This window comes from Tenrec ecaudatus, chromosome 15 (genome assembly GCF_050624435.1).
Source record: "Tenrec ecaudatus isolate mTenEca1 chromosome 15, mTenEca1.hap1, whole genome shotgun sequence".
Classification (NCBI taxonomy): domain Eukaryota; kingdom Metazoa; phylum Chordata; class Mammalia; order Afrosoricida; family Tenrecidae; genus Tenrec; species Tenrec ecaudatus.
The window spans coordinates 14219666-14233715 of NC_134544.1; the positions used below are offsets into that span (position 1 = coordinate 14219666).

General features: G+C 48.5%; 1 protein-coding gene and 1 non-coding gene across 2 annotated transcripts in view; both read left to right on the plus strand.

Moving 5' to 3' along the window:
• BCL2 (BCL2 apoptosis regulator) overlaps nt 1-12000 on the plus strand; it is a 213160-nt gene extending 201160 nt beyond the window's left edge. The window contains exon 2 of the mRNA XM_075532513.1: nt 4089-12000. Coding sequence (XP_075388628.1) covers nt 4089-4223 — 135 coding nt within the window. The 3' untranslated portion in view covers nt 4224-12000. The remainder of the gene's footprint in view (nt 1-4088) is intronic.
• LOC142428379 (small nucleolar RNA SNORA70) lies at nt 11408-11541 on the plus strand. The gene has a single exon (XR_012780293.1). It is a non-coding gene; the product is annotated as a small nucleolar RNA SNORA70 (small nucleolar RNA).
• Nucleotides 12001-14050: the final 2050 nt, after the last annotated feature.

Genomic DNA, 14050 nt, shown 5'->3' on the forward strand with positions numbered 1-14050 from the left:
GCGTCCCCAGTCAGCTCCAAGGCTGTGGATTGTAGCAAGGCAGCTTATTCGCTGCTAAGCCATATTAAGTGTTCCTGTGCTGTCCACTGCTCAAGATCACCCATGAGCCCCGAGGCCCAGGCCTCTGAGTGCAGAACTGCTCAGGACTCTTTGGGGCTGGGGTCCGGGAGGAGTCCATTTCCTTGGAGCCATGTACTGGGCTGCCTACTACCTAGGAGCCCCTCCCCTTCAGTGTGGACTGCTCCCAAGAGTTTTGTCAGTCAAATTACAGTGTCAGATTCCCCCCCTCCCCACCAGATTCAGTCAACACTGGGCAGGTGTTAGTATCTTATACATAATATTTTAACTTTTGTGTAGTAAATATTAATACACAATTCTTGTAAGCACATGAGAAAAGACAGCTAACCCAAAACAAAAAGAAAAACCTGTCCAGGCCAGTTCCTCCCCTGACTCTTGTCGCCCAAGGTCATCGGGGCTGACAGCTGGAGGCATTCCCTTGACTCCTTCTCTTCTGAATACACACACACACACACACACACACACACACAATACACACACACACATATGCGTGTGCTGGCCTTTTGCAAATATGGAATCACGTTTTGCTTACCATTTTTTCATCTGCTTCATACTTCACGCAGTACTTCATCAGGAACACCTTAACCTCTTCTCTTGCCAATAGATGCAGGCCAGGTTGACTAGCAAAACAAAGCCAGTGACACTCTCCAACGTGTAAGGAAAAGCTTTCTATCAAGAAGTAATTATGTGTCGAGAAAACAGCCCAGCCCAGTCCTTCTTCAGACTCAAGCCATTTGTTGGTTGCAAAGTCTTGCAGATCAACAGTGGAGGAAGCATCACAGTGTTCTGACAGGTGAAGACAGAGAAGGGGAGGTTCCCAGAGCCCTCCTTAGGAGAAGGCCGCGCCCACAAGGAGGGACCATCAGTCTGTGACCCGATAGACAAGTTGAATACCACCCTATACTTTTATCTCTCTTCAGTTTGACATGGAATTATTTAACCACCACACAGACTATAGTTTTTCGTGGCTGAATAGTATACCCCTGCAGGGATGTAAATGGTAGGATTTTGCTAATATGTGTTTCATTCAGGACTTTGTTACACCTGGTGTGTGAGGATGGCCTGGAGCCCCTCCCCCCTTTCCCTCTACCTCTCCAGTGCTTGAAGGAATTGGCATTTTCTTCAGTGTTTGCCCATACACGCCATCTGTTTTTAAATCTCAGTTGATCTGGAATCAGGTTAACATGGAGCATCTTAAAGGGTCCTGAAGTGGAAAAAGACAAATGCTGGAGGATGGACAAAAGCCCAAGAGGTGTGTGTGTGTGTGTGTGTGTGTGTGTGTGTGTGTGTGTGTGTGTGTGTGTGTGTGTGTGAAAGAGAGAGAGAGAGAGAGAAAAAGGCTGGCTGATGGAAGGGGGCGAGAGTTGTCACATACTGGTCGTGGTGTAGAAGGGATGAGGACACTTGGATGACATGCCTGGTAGGAAGTCTTGACGCTGGTCTGTGTCAGCCCACACCTCCTGCAACCAGGCGGCAGGCCAGGGTCTTGGCCATTCTCTACTCCTGTGCCCGCTCTGGTGGCACAGGCACCAGCTGCGGCCTGTGAACCTGGAGGTTTGTAGAGAAGCTCTGTGGAAACCCCCAGCCAGGGCTCAGACTCCGTCTGCTGGGAAAAGCAGCGAGGGGCCCTCGTCCATTTCTGAGCCTGGCAGAGAGGACAGAGCAGGATCGCCCCTCGCGGTTTCTGAGGCTGCACATCTTTCTTCATAAGAACAAAACACCTCATCGTTCCCTCTTGGAGTAACTGGTGGGTTTGAACTGCTGACCTTGGGGTTAGCAGCAGAGTGAGGGAGCCGCTCCACCCCGGGACTGAGAGCTAGAGAGAACAGCCTGGGAGTTCGTTGGAATCATGTGCTCATGTCCCAGGTTTTCTTTCCCCTCTTTGTTTGAATATGTACAAAGAGCACGTGTTTATTTAAAACGGCCTTTAAACTTAAACAAACAGTGACAGACTGCTCAGAGAGCCTTGACACATCACCCTCACCAGGATGTTTGACAAAGCCGGTCGTATCTCCCAGAGAGGGGACTTGGAAGATGTCCCGTCCACAAGCCACAGGGTGCGCTTTGGGATCGCCCATGAGCAAAGCCTAGAGGGACCAGACGCAGCCTCCTCTTCAAGGTGCCTCAGGGAGGTGCCTGTGGGTTAGGCATGCCAAGGGCAGCATCCCCAGCCTAGGAACTGAGGGACGGGTGGATTATTGAGTGGCAGGACCTCTGGTATTATTTCCCGTCTTGAACTAGGACACGTAATGTGTACACCTTAATGCACAGTTTCCATAGGAATCTTTGTTGCCTTTCAGAACCGAAAGCTGCCTCTTCGGAAGGAGTTGGGCAATTGCCTCTGTAGCATATCAGGCTCACTGGGACCTCTAGGCGGGGGCGGGTGGGTTTCCTGAGAGCACTGGAAGAGGGAGCACCCTCTTCCTTTGTTTCAGATTCCTCTGTTTCAGATTCCGAACCACACTGATGGATGTGTTTGACTTTCATCTTGCCAAACAACCAATTTTATGGATGAAGTAAAAGGCATTCAGGGTGGGGTAATTTGTTCAAGGTCACCAGCTAATAAGTTGCCAGGCGGGAATTTCACACAGACCATCGCCCACAAGTTGCAGCGCCTGTTCAAGACCACGGTGCCCCTTGCTCGGTCACTGGAGGCTACCTTACCTAATCCAGCTCTGGGAAGGATACTTTATGTTGCACACCAGGGATGGCCCAGTAGGTCAGTTAGAGGTATACGCAGCAGGTGGGTGGAAGCCACGGGAGGAAATTCTACCAGCTCAGGAGAGAAAGGGGTGTGTGGGGAGGCAGTGCCCGGACCCTCTCCAGTGCTGGACACCAGGCTAACTGGGAGGCATGCCAACAGAACCTGTCCCTTCTTGCCCCCACTTCTCTGGGGTGACCCCATGTCCAGGAGCACTTGGCTGAGAGTCAAGGTTCTCTTCCAACGTAGCTATAGAGAGCACCCCAGGCAGCTGAAGGGACTCAGGGACCCCAAGCATCAAGTAGTGAGGGCTGCTGGGAATGTTGCCTGCCTGGCCCCCAGAGTTGTGCAGTTTGTAAGACGCAGACTTGCCCCACGCTCCTAAGGCTACCCTGCTTCCTCCTGAGCCCTTGATAGAGAGATGAAACCTGGTCCCTTAGCTGCCACTCCAAACCAAAAACCCATTGCCTTAAAGCCAAGTTCAACTCAGTGTGATCCTAGTGGGCAGAGTAGCACCGCCTCATGGGGTTCGCAAGGCACTAAATCCTTATGGAAGTCGATCATCAGGACTGAGAAGCAGCTGGTGGGTTTGGATTGGTGACGTTTAAGTTGGTAGCCAGTGTTTAACCCTGAGGGCTCCTGGCAGTAATCACTGCCAGCAAACCCAAACCAAACCAAACCAAACCACACTCACTGCTATTGAGCAGACGCAGCCTCCTAGCAACCCTATAGGACAGGGTAGAACTGCTTCTGTGGGTTTCTAAGACTAGAACTCTTTATAAGAGTAGAAAGCCTCATCTTTCTCCCTCAGAGCCACTGGTGGTTTCAAACTGCCAACCTTGTGGCACCAATTCCATTCGCGATGTTGCGTGCGTAACCATCACCAATTCTCTACTTCCAAAACCTTCTCCCCTCCAAAGCTCTGGATCCATGAAGCCACCGGTTCTCAACCCGTGGGTCGCAACCCCTCTGGGGGTCGAACGACCCTTTCACGGGGGTCGCCCAATTCATAACAGTAGCAAAATGGCGGTGATGAAGCCGCAATGAGAATCATTTTATGGTTGCGGGCGGGGAATGGGGGTCACCACCACATGAGGTATGAAAGGATCTTGGCATGAGGCAGGTTGAGAACCACTGCCTTAAGGATTCCACCACCTCTGTTCTTTAAATGAATGGTGGTGGGTCCTGAACCTGCCCCAGCAAGAGCGGCTACCTTTCCTCTGCCCTTCTGATGGTGGTGACCGTGAGACCCAGGCATTGTGTGTTCTGTCTCTAACCATATTTCTCTCCCCTCCCTCCCCCTCCCCAGGACGCCTTTGTGGAACTGTATAGCCCCGGCATGCGGCCGCTGTTCGATCTCTCCTGGCTGTCCTTGAAGACCCTGCTCAGCCTTGTTCTGGTTGGAGCTTGTATCACCCTGGGGGCCTACCTGGGGCACAAGTGAAGTCACCCAGCCTGCCACAAACAGTTCTTCGAAAGGTTCGCTAAAGCAGTGGCAACTGTTTACGTCATCAGTGAGGTACCAAGAAACGCAGCCGTGGTCTAGTCTCTCAAAACGAACATTAAACAAACAAACAAACAGCAATCACACACACACAGGAATGACTTTCACACTCAACGTCGAATCAGCTACTTACTGCCAAAGGGAAATATCATTTATTTTTTACATGGTAATACAAAGATTTATTTATTTAAGACAGTCTCATCAGACCTCCCATCTTGCCAAGCCCCACTTCCGGCTTCCGGCTGCACTTAGTCTCCTTTTGAGAAACTGACTGGCAGAGGGCTGGACCTGTCACCCGGGGACCCAGAGGGTGGCTGCTCGGGGCTGGGAGGAAAGGAGTGAGCCTCTCCACCGGCTGGGACGTTGGCCACCGAGGGCGGATGCTGGCATGGAAGGCCCCTCTTCGCTGCGTGTAGGATTCACAAGGTACAAAGCCGGTCGGAAGGGAAAAACCGGACTCCACTGAGATTTCCACGCCAACAGTCAGCGGTGGGGGAGAAAACTCAATGCCCTTAAACCTTAGGAAAGTATTTTTTTAAGCTACCAATTGTGCCGAGAAGCATTTTAGCAATTTATACAGTATCATCCAGTACCTTAAACCCTGGTGTGTATGTGTATATCCCTGTAGCTTGGACCTGCCCCTCCGGATGCAGGCTCCGCCTGAGGACAAAGCAGGACCCTTTGGCCTGCCAGAAAGCGGGGGCATCGGTGACTTCTTCAGCACCAGGAAGGCAAGAGTTTCCAGAAGCATCAGGCTGCCACAAGTGCCTGCTTTTCCCAGAGTGAGCCGCAGGCCCATCTGGCCGCCTACCCGGAGAGGGCCTTGGCCCAGAAGGGAACCTGGGCGCTCACAGGCCTCACGGCGGGCTTTTACACACAGACCATGTGGCTTCCCAGAGTCACCGAGGTGATGGAGTTCAGAACGCCACCGTGGAGATATAGCAATAGCTGGACTCTGCCTGGGCCTGCTGGCCTCGGGGCTGGCTCTCAGGTTGGGCCCGTTTTCTCACAGAACCAGAACCTGGATACCACAGGACCTCTGAAGATACACTCTGAAGGAACAACCTGGGAAGTTGTCTCAGAGCAGTGGATCGTGGTGGAGGGAAACTGAGTCATGGCTCCTTTTCCGGAGGGGTCAGCAGAGGCTGCCAATGGAACTAGTGGAAGAGAGATGGTGTCAGGCATGCTGGGGACAGACGTGGCCTATGGGCCCGAACGAACACAGTTTCCAGAAAGGCTTTAACTGGTTTGGGAGAAGGTCATAAATTCTGAAGGAAGCGTTGACATGTGGTGTTAAGGATTGGCGTGTCTATGGACTTACAATGTAAAGCATTATCTTATCATTGTCTTTTGGTTTTATTTGAAAACCTACAAAAAATAACAAAAAAGGGGGGCCACCAGGTGTGGAATTTGGGGATTTATCTGTACATCTTGAGACAATTTTAAAAAATGGTGGAAAATTGCAGAGAAGTAGCAAACGAAGTCAAAAGAAATCTCCAGTTAATGTACTAGAAGCTATTTTTTTTAAGTTTAGCGTCAGCCTTGAGACATACATGAACTAAGTTTGCGGCATTATTGCATTGTATCCCTTTACCTGTGTTCACCTGGGAATGTACTATGTTCAGTGTTTAATGCTGTGGTTGATATTTCAAAAGCTGCTTAAAAATTACATACATCTCATCATTTTTCTTAATTGTATTTAGTTAACGGCCGCCACACTATTTGTGAGCAGAAATGATCATTTGAGATTTGGGTCTTAAGTCGTCAAAAGCATTTCCGGGAAGGTGGGGCGCCCTGAGTCTCGGTCCACAAACTGAGAAACCCAGGAGCATCTTTTGGCCCACGAGGAGCCTTGTTTCAACCGAGCCGATCCGTCCTGCACTTGCATGCCAGCCCAGTGGTTTAGCTTGAGGCGGGCAGCTGTTGTCCCTTTGACCCTGTTTCTTGAAGGACCCCTCGTCCATTCCTGGGCAATTCTGAATGTAACCCAGCTTTTTTTGAGGATCCCAGACAGGTTTGGTTAAACGCTTGACATTCATGAGTTGAAAATCCAGGTGGAAAGTGATCAGAGGGTTAAAATCTGGCTATGACTGGTTTGACTTTAAGACAGTCCGTTGCTTTCGCTGGCCTGCTAAAACCTAACTCCCCATCGAGAGCCCCACGTCCCTCCTGCCCCATGGCCCTTCTCTGTGGCCCTCCTTCGGCTCCTTCCTGAAATGCAAGGGCCCTTCACGTTCCCCAGGGAGAGAGCAGGAACCCCGTGGTATAAAGTCAGACCTCCTGGCAGGCCTCAGGGAACAGGATGATCAGACCTTTGAATGATCCTAATTTTTCTAGCAAAACGTTATTTTCTGAAAGGTTTACATTGTCAAAAGTGAGACACCTGGAATATCCCACCCTGTGCTGCCATCCTGCCAAGATCGTTCCAGTGGGTCAGCTCAGCGTGCAGCGCGCCAGACGGGGAGGTGTCTTCAAGCTGCTTTCGAAGTAACCACGAAGCGCAGAGGACGTGTTTAATATAAAGTCCGTTTGTCTGTTGTTACTGTTGTTGTTGTTTAAGCTGGGATTCGCAGAGTATTCAAAAGATGTATAGCTATATATCTATATATATAAAGCAAAGGTCATGGTGGTGAATTTCTGACTAGTTTCCTTTTGCTGTGGGGATTTGATAACTGGTTTTAACCATTAATGTGCGGGGCTACCTGTCCCCAGAACTGTACAGTATTGTGGCTTCCCTCACTCTAATAAGAGTAGCTGATGTTACATTTTTCTTGTTAAAAAAAATGTTAGAAGCAATGAATGTATATATAAAAGCCTCAACTAGTCATTTCCCCTCTTCCTTTATTTTTTGTTTCGTGTCTCAATCGCAGTGTGGCCTGACAGCAGAGAAACATTTCTACCCGCTTCATATCCAGAAGGGATTCACCCCTGAGTATTCACTCCTCTGTATCACACAGGCCGAGTGTGCTGGCGAGGGCCGGGGTGCAATCGGACATCAGCGCTTTCTAAATTGGAGTCAAAGGCTCTGACAAAGAACTTAGCAGGGGGCAGGGGAAAAGAGCATTCAAGGTCTTGAAGCTCTCTAGACCTCACTGCGTGAGCACTCTCAAAGAAAGACCAAGCAGTCAGAGAGACACGGTCCCCAGGGAAGGACACTGCAGAGGATTTGACGGCCTGCAAACCCGTGTAGGCTTGAACGTTGGAGGAAAGTCACGTTTAGAATGAAGAAGGCCCTTCAAGTAGTTCCGGCAGCACACCCCCCTCTCTCTGGCCCGCCCACGGAGTTCTGCACAGTCAGATGTTGGCATTCGGTGCCTTGATGCTGGTCCTGCACCACCGGCACACTGCTTAGGTTTGAGCCCATTGTTGCAGCCACTGTGTCACTGTCTCACTGAGGGCTTTCTGCCTCACCGGGCAAGTTGTCCTTTCTCCAGGGACAGCTCCCTCTGAAAGCATGTCCATAGTAAGTGGCCTTCCCTTGAGATGAGACTTTGGCTTCATGAACAGAAACCTGCTGGGCCATTCCGACTCAATGTGACCTCCCAGAGGTTTTCCAAGGATCTCTAAGGGAGCCAACAGGCTCCGCATTCTCCCCTGGAGAGGCCTGGGGCCTTTCAGACCCTTGGGTTAGCAGTCCATCGCTAGGTGCTTTTCATTAGCGGATGTCTACTGTTTGCCATTTAAAGGCCCAACCCCGGTCCAGTGCAAGAAATAAGGAAGCGACTGTGAATTAAGAGATGTGATGATAATCAGGGATTAGTGTGAGCCACTAGGAACCCAACAACACCCGTTCAACCTTGACGTCAAGCATCTAGTGGCACAACAGAATGGCAGAGCGCCTATGCTTGTAAGTCGACTTCTGCTAACATGGGCCATTTATGAATTTGAACCTCAGTTCTCATTTCAATCAGCTTGCTGAGGCTGCGGCTGTGTTGACGCTTTCTTATCACTTATGGTGAGTAATGTACACCACCTCTATCGGAGAAAACACAGGAAGGGCTTGAAACTTCCGCCATGCTGGGGAAATTAAGGAGGCGGCTGAAATTCTATTCTGATCTTAGTCTGTGGGGTCTTTTGCTGCCCAGACAAATGTGGTTACACACTTTTTAAAGAAATACGATTCTACATGGTCAGATACATGTAGGTTCCAATCAGATCTCTACTGTTAATCCATTTGGAACTTTTAGGGATCTAAAAGAATATATATTGCAGGACAAAGGACATGTGTCGTGGAGATGAGAGGGAGGAAGGATTTTTAAACCAAGCAATCCTAAGATGGGGTCCGAGAGCATGGGTTTCTGGGGCGCCTGCACTGGGGCATGCAATGGAAGCAAGCGGGGCTACCCCTGTGTCTCCATGATGCATCAATGAAGAACTCCGAGTGCCCAATGGGAAGCCTTTGTGGGGTAGCTTCTAGAGACATCTGCACAGCACGGCCCAGCTCAGTGCTGCAGAGCCAGGGGCCCAAAGTTCTTGTGCAGCTTCTGCCACCAGCGGCATGAATGTCCACCCCAGGTTTACCCGATAGGTATTTAACAATGGCGCTTGCTATTTTAACCAGCGGGAGATGAACAACAACCTCCCGGATGGTGAGGACATCTGTTTCTAAGTATTTATTATGGGCAGTGATAAAAAATAGGGTAATGCGAAGCTGAATTAGGTACATGTTGACACATGTCCCTTAGCCTTACCCAGAGAATCATTCTGTTCCAGGTCTGCTCCCGGCATGGACTTGGACAGCCGTGAAGCATGCATCTCACTGGGCACAGAGAGACCAGATGGGGTGTGAATGGACGGCCCAGGAAAATCACTGTCGTCACCATCCTCTCGATGACAAGGTGGCTTTTGGTCCCAAGGACAGCACAGCAATGACTCCACAAATAAAAACAACAGATTGGCAACGCCACTCCCCAGAAAGGCTCACAGTCAAGAGACGGGCAGCCTCTTAATGAGCATGGCAGTCCTGTGTGAGATGATTCAATGTGCCAGGTTCCACACGTCCTCTGGGTGGAAGGTGGGAGAATCCGCTCAATCAAAAAGTCCTGTCGCATTGTTTCTAAAGCCGCACGCCTAGCCCTGTTGGGGGATCTGTGGTGGGCTGGCTTCCCAGCTACTCGGTTTCATTAAGTTGCCCCCCATCCTGGGCAGTGTTTGAAGGAGAGCCAATTAGAAGCCTTAGTGGCTGTGCTGATGCAATGCCCCCTTAAGTCTTCAGAGCAATCAAGCTTTGCTTTTGTTTGGGCCCACTGGGATTGTTTGTGTTTTAAACAAGTGAATTAAAAGTGTTTCGGACTGAAAACTTCTGTTAGCTAGGCTTCTCTGCTTCTGTGTTCTCTGGGCTATTTCTAAGGTCAATACTTCTCAAGGATACTAGTTCCCTGTGGCAAAAGTGGCTAACACTTACCTGACTGCCAGCCTAAATAAAGGACGACAGTTCCACCCTGCGGTGGCTCTGAGGAAGAAAGGCCTGGCAGACTGGCTGTAATGTTTCCCAGCTAGGAAAACCCTAGGGGGAAGTTCCAGCCTGTCAGAATCAACAGCAACGGATTTCGGTGTTTTCGATTAGCCTCAGACTCCCCCGTTACTGTGGAGTCTATTCTGATTCGGTGACCTCTGGGACAGACTGGAACTCTCCAGAGGGTGACCAACACTGTCAGTGGAGCATCCAGGGGATTGAAACCATGACCTGTTGGGTTAGCGGCTGAGTGATTTAACCACTCTGCCCCTCAGGGCTCGTTACCTTGTAACACTAGACATCCAAGCAACTACAAACGAAATGATTTTAGACAATGAAGGTGATTTCTTTCTGGCCACCATTCACTATAGTGGTACTGTTCTTGGGTTGGAAAAACGTCACACCCACACACACACCCACTCAATGTTCCTTGTCTGCCCAGCCAATAGTGTGAAGACAAATAGAGGAGCGTGCGTGCTATTGGTTCTGCCCTGTGACAGTCCACATGGGCCCCCAGGACTTTACCCTGCCCTTGATGGTCAAGAAACAAAACCTTTGAAAGCCTTCTTGGGCTGACTCAGCAGCAGTCCCACCCTAGTGAAGCCCTGGGGGCTTTCAGGTGACCAGGCTGGAGCAGGAGTTCCCCATCTGCAGAGAACCACTGGGCTGGGGGATATGTACTCCGCCCAGGGCTTGGAGTTCCCGCCCCTGGATTGCACAAGGTGAAGGATTTTAGGAAAAGCTGAGAAAAAAACTGGAATTACATTTTTAAGTTACCGTGATTTCAAGATAACCAAAGAAGCCGCTTGCTTTGGAGTCTCAAGTAGCAAGGCGCTTCATATGTTTAGGTCCTCAGACCCTACGCATCAGCCCTCAACTCTCCTCCTTTAAACTCTTACAGATTACATTGATAAGGGGGCGGGGACTCCTGTTTTTCAATTCTGGAGGGCCATTGACATGGTTCAGCACATTATTTGGATTGAAAAAACAAACACAAAACAACCTACCATTGAGTCAGTTCTGACTCCGGGCAATCTTCTAGGACGGGAAACCATCCACCCTTGTGAGTTTCTAAGACTAACTCTGTAGGAGTAGAAAGCTCCATCTTTTCCCCTCCAAAGCGCTGTAAAACACACCAGTCCCCTCACTGCCAATGGGTACTTTTCACAACCTTATCTCCCTGAGAACCCTTCCTGAGGTCAGATCAGCGTTCCACTCCCCCACCTCCGTTTTCACAATCATCTTGTTATACTTCACTTGTGAATCTTGTTGTGGGTGTTGCAGCAGACTGCTGAAACCAACTCGGACCATCATGAGAGCCAATTATACAAATCTCTTTCCAGCTCTGCATTGAGGAAAGTCAAGTTGGTCATTTAAAAGTGGCCATGGTGGAAATGTTTGCACAACAGAGATCAGCAAATGCTACAAACAAAAATGTCTTCATTCTAGAACACCGGTTTACTCACCCACTTTGCTTATGGACATCCAAACTTGCCCTCAGGCCCCAGGGGGTGACAGGGATGCTTTGATACATCCGAGTACTTGACTCTAATGGCTGTGTCGACTGGCTCTACAATTTTTTTGCTTCCAACAAAATGGAAAGAGGACCCAATCAAGCCTCCTGATCAACCTTTATTTCTTTAACATGCTTTAAAAAATATAACTCAGTCTGCAGCTAATTACGCCGACCATCCTCCTCCTGGTGGGGGCCGGTGTGCAGTGGCTGCAAACAGCAAGCCTCCTCGGTAGTGTTTGCAGCCTATTGGTGTGTAGAGGCTGCCCTAAGGGACCTTGGAGACAGCCTTTCGCTGCTTTTCGATGCCTCTGGCCTGGCTAATTTCTGCTCCCCCAGGCTCCAAACTGGGATGTGAGGTGCTTTGGGGAAACCTCAAGGCACGGTGACTAGAGTCCACATTGGCAAGGTTATCATGTCCATCTGCACCAAGCTTCAAAACAAGGAGCATGTGATTGAGGCCTTATCCAGGGCCACGTTCAAGTTCCCTGGGCACCAGAAGATCCACATCTCCAAGAAATGGGGCTTCACCAAGTTTAATGCCAACGAGTTTGAGAATATGGTGGCTGAGAAGTGTCTCACCCTGATGGCTGTGGAGTCGAATACATCCCTAACTGTGCCCACCCCCTTTAGATAAGTGGCGGGCCCTGCATTCACAAAGGCCTTGGTAGCCCTGCGCTGCTTCACTTGTACCCACCAAATAAAAACGGAACTTCCTGATTAAATATATATACATATATATATATCTCAGAAGTTGTTATAGCAAAATTCCTTTCCCTCCTATGTTATTGTGTATGTGTGCGATCCTCAGTGCTTGCACCCCTTAAAATAAAAAATTAGGAATGACATAGAAGGTGAACCCAAATTCTTTCCAGTAATATATCATTTCTATCTGTGGATAATGTGCTTCCTGGTTGAGGAGAGGGTGTGAGGAGAGATAAACCAGCCCCTTCATCTCATCTAAAGATGCACTTCCATACAAGACAAATCTTCTGCATATTATCAAATGTATTATCTGTGCATTGGATAATAATAATAAGAAATCAATCCAGAAGCAAGTTATGAAAGCTTATGCCCCCCCCACACACACACACACACACTTGTTTAAATGCATAGATTTTTGAAGTAGAGAACATACAAGAGGGTAATCAAAAACTTTTCAGGTGTAGTAGAGACTCCTATTAGGATAAAAAGTGGAATGGAGTTATGTACACACTGAGGCAGGCACAGGAACAATGTGAGATTCCCCAGTGTGACAACAAGCACTGGTCCTGGTAGTCCTCCTGTAGTTAGTCCTGAGTAACTGAGTCCTTAGGATCTTTAGCTTCCATTGAACACCTTTAAAAAGTCCTGCAGAAGGTTAGTGTGTTCATTGTTAAAGTGACTTCTCAGGCAAACTTGTAACCATTTGTCAATATCTCAATCCAAGGCAAAGGGCATTTATAGAGGTCTAAATACAGGCATGTACATATGTAAATATATTTATAAATGATGGGGAAATAGATCTATGTGCATATATTTATAGGTTTACTATTAAGGTAACAGATGGACAGTGGGCCTCCACTCACGTACTCCCTGAATGCAAGAATACTTTGTTCTGTTAAACTGGAATTCCATGATGCTCACCTTCCCCACACAATCTCTGAAGACAAATGGGTGCATAAGCAAATATGGTGATGGTGCCTGGCTATCAAAAGATATAACGTCTAGGGTCTTAAGGGCTCGAAGGTAAACAAGTGGTCATCTAGCAGAAAAGTGACAAAGCCCACATAGAAAAAGCACACCAGCCTGTGTGATCATGAGGTGTCCATGGGATCAGGTATCAGACATCAAAGAACAAAAAATCATATCATTGTGAATGAGGGGGAGTGCGGAGTGGGGACCCAAAACCCATCTGCAGGCAACTGGACATCCCCTTACAGAAGGGTCTCAGGGAGGAAACAAGCTCATCAGGGTGCAGTGTAGCAACAATGAAACATACAACTTTCCTCTAGTTCTTAAATTCTTCCTCTCCCCCACTATCATGATCCCAGTTCTACCTTACAAATCGGGCTAGACCAGAGGATGTACACCGGTACAGGTAGGAACCAGAAACAAAGGGAATCCAAGACAGATGATCCCTTCAGGACCAGTGGTGAGAGCGACAATACCAGGAGGGTGGAGGGAAGGTGGGATAGAAAGAGGGAACCTATTACAAGGATCTACATATAACCCCCGCCCTGGTGGACAGACAATAAAAATGGGTGAAGGGAGACATAGGACAGTGTAATACATGACAAACTAATATTAATTTATAAATTATCAAGGGTTCATTAGGGAAGAGGGGCAGGGAGGGAGGGGAAAAATTAGGAGCTGATACCAAGGGCTCAAGTAGAAAGCAAGTGTTTGAGAATGATGACGGCAATATATGTACAAATGTGCTTCACACAGACAAAAACATGATGGCAACATATGTACAAATGTGCTTGGCACGATGGATGTATGGATTATGATAAGAACTTTATGAGTTCCCAATAAAATGATTTTTAAAAATAGAAAAAAAAATCTCAATCCAAAGTGGTTTCCAAGGAAGAAGCTGCCCAGCAAGCCAAATCAAAGATTCTCTCTTAGAAGAAACAGGGGCTCATGTGTCTGTGTGCCTGTGTCTGTGTTATCTGTGTGTGCATGTGTGTTCTGTGTATGTCTGTGGATGAGTCTGTGTATATGCATCTGTGTGTATGTCTTTTTTTATGTGTGTCTGTGTGTGTTCCTGTGTCTGTGTTTCTGTGTGTGCATGTGTGTTCTGTGTATGTCTGTGGA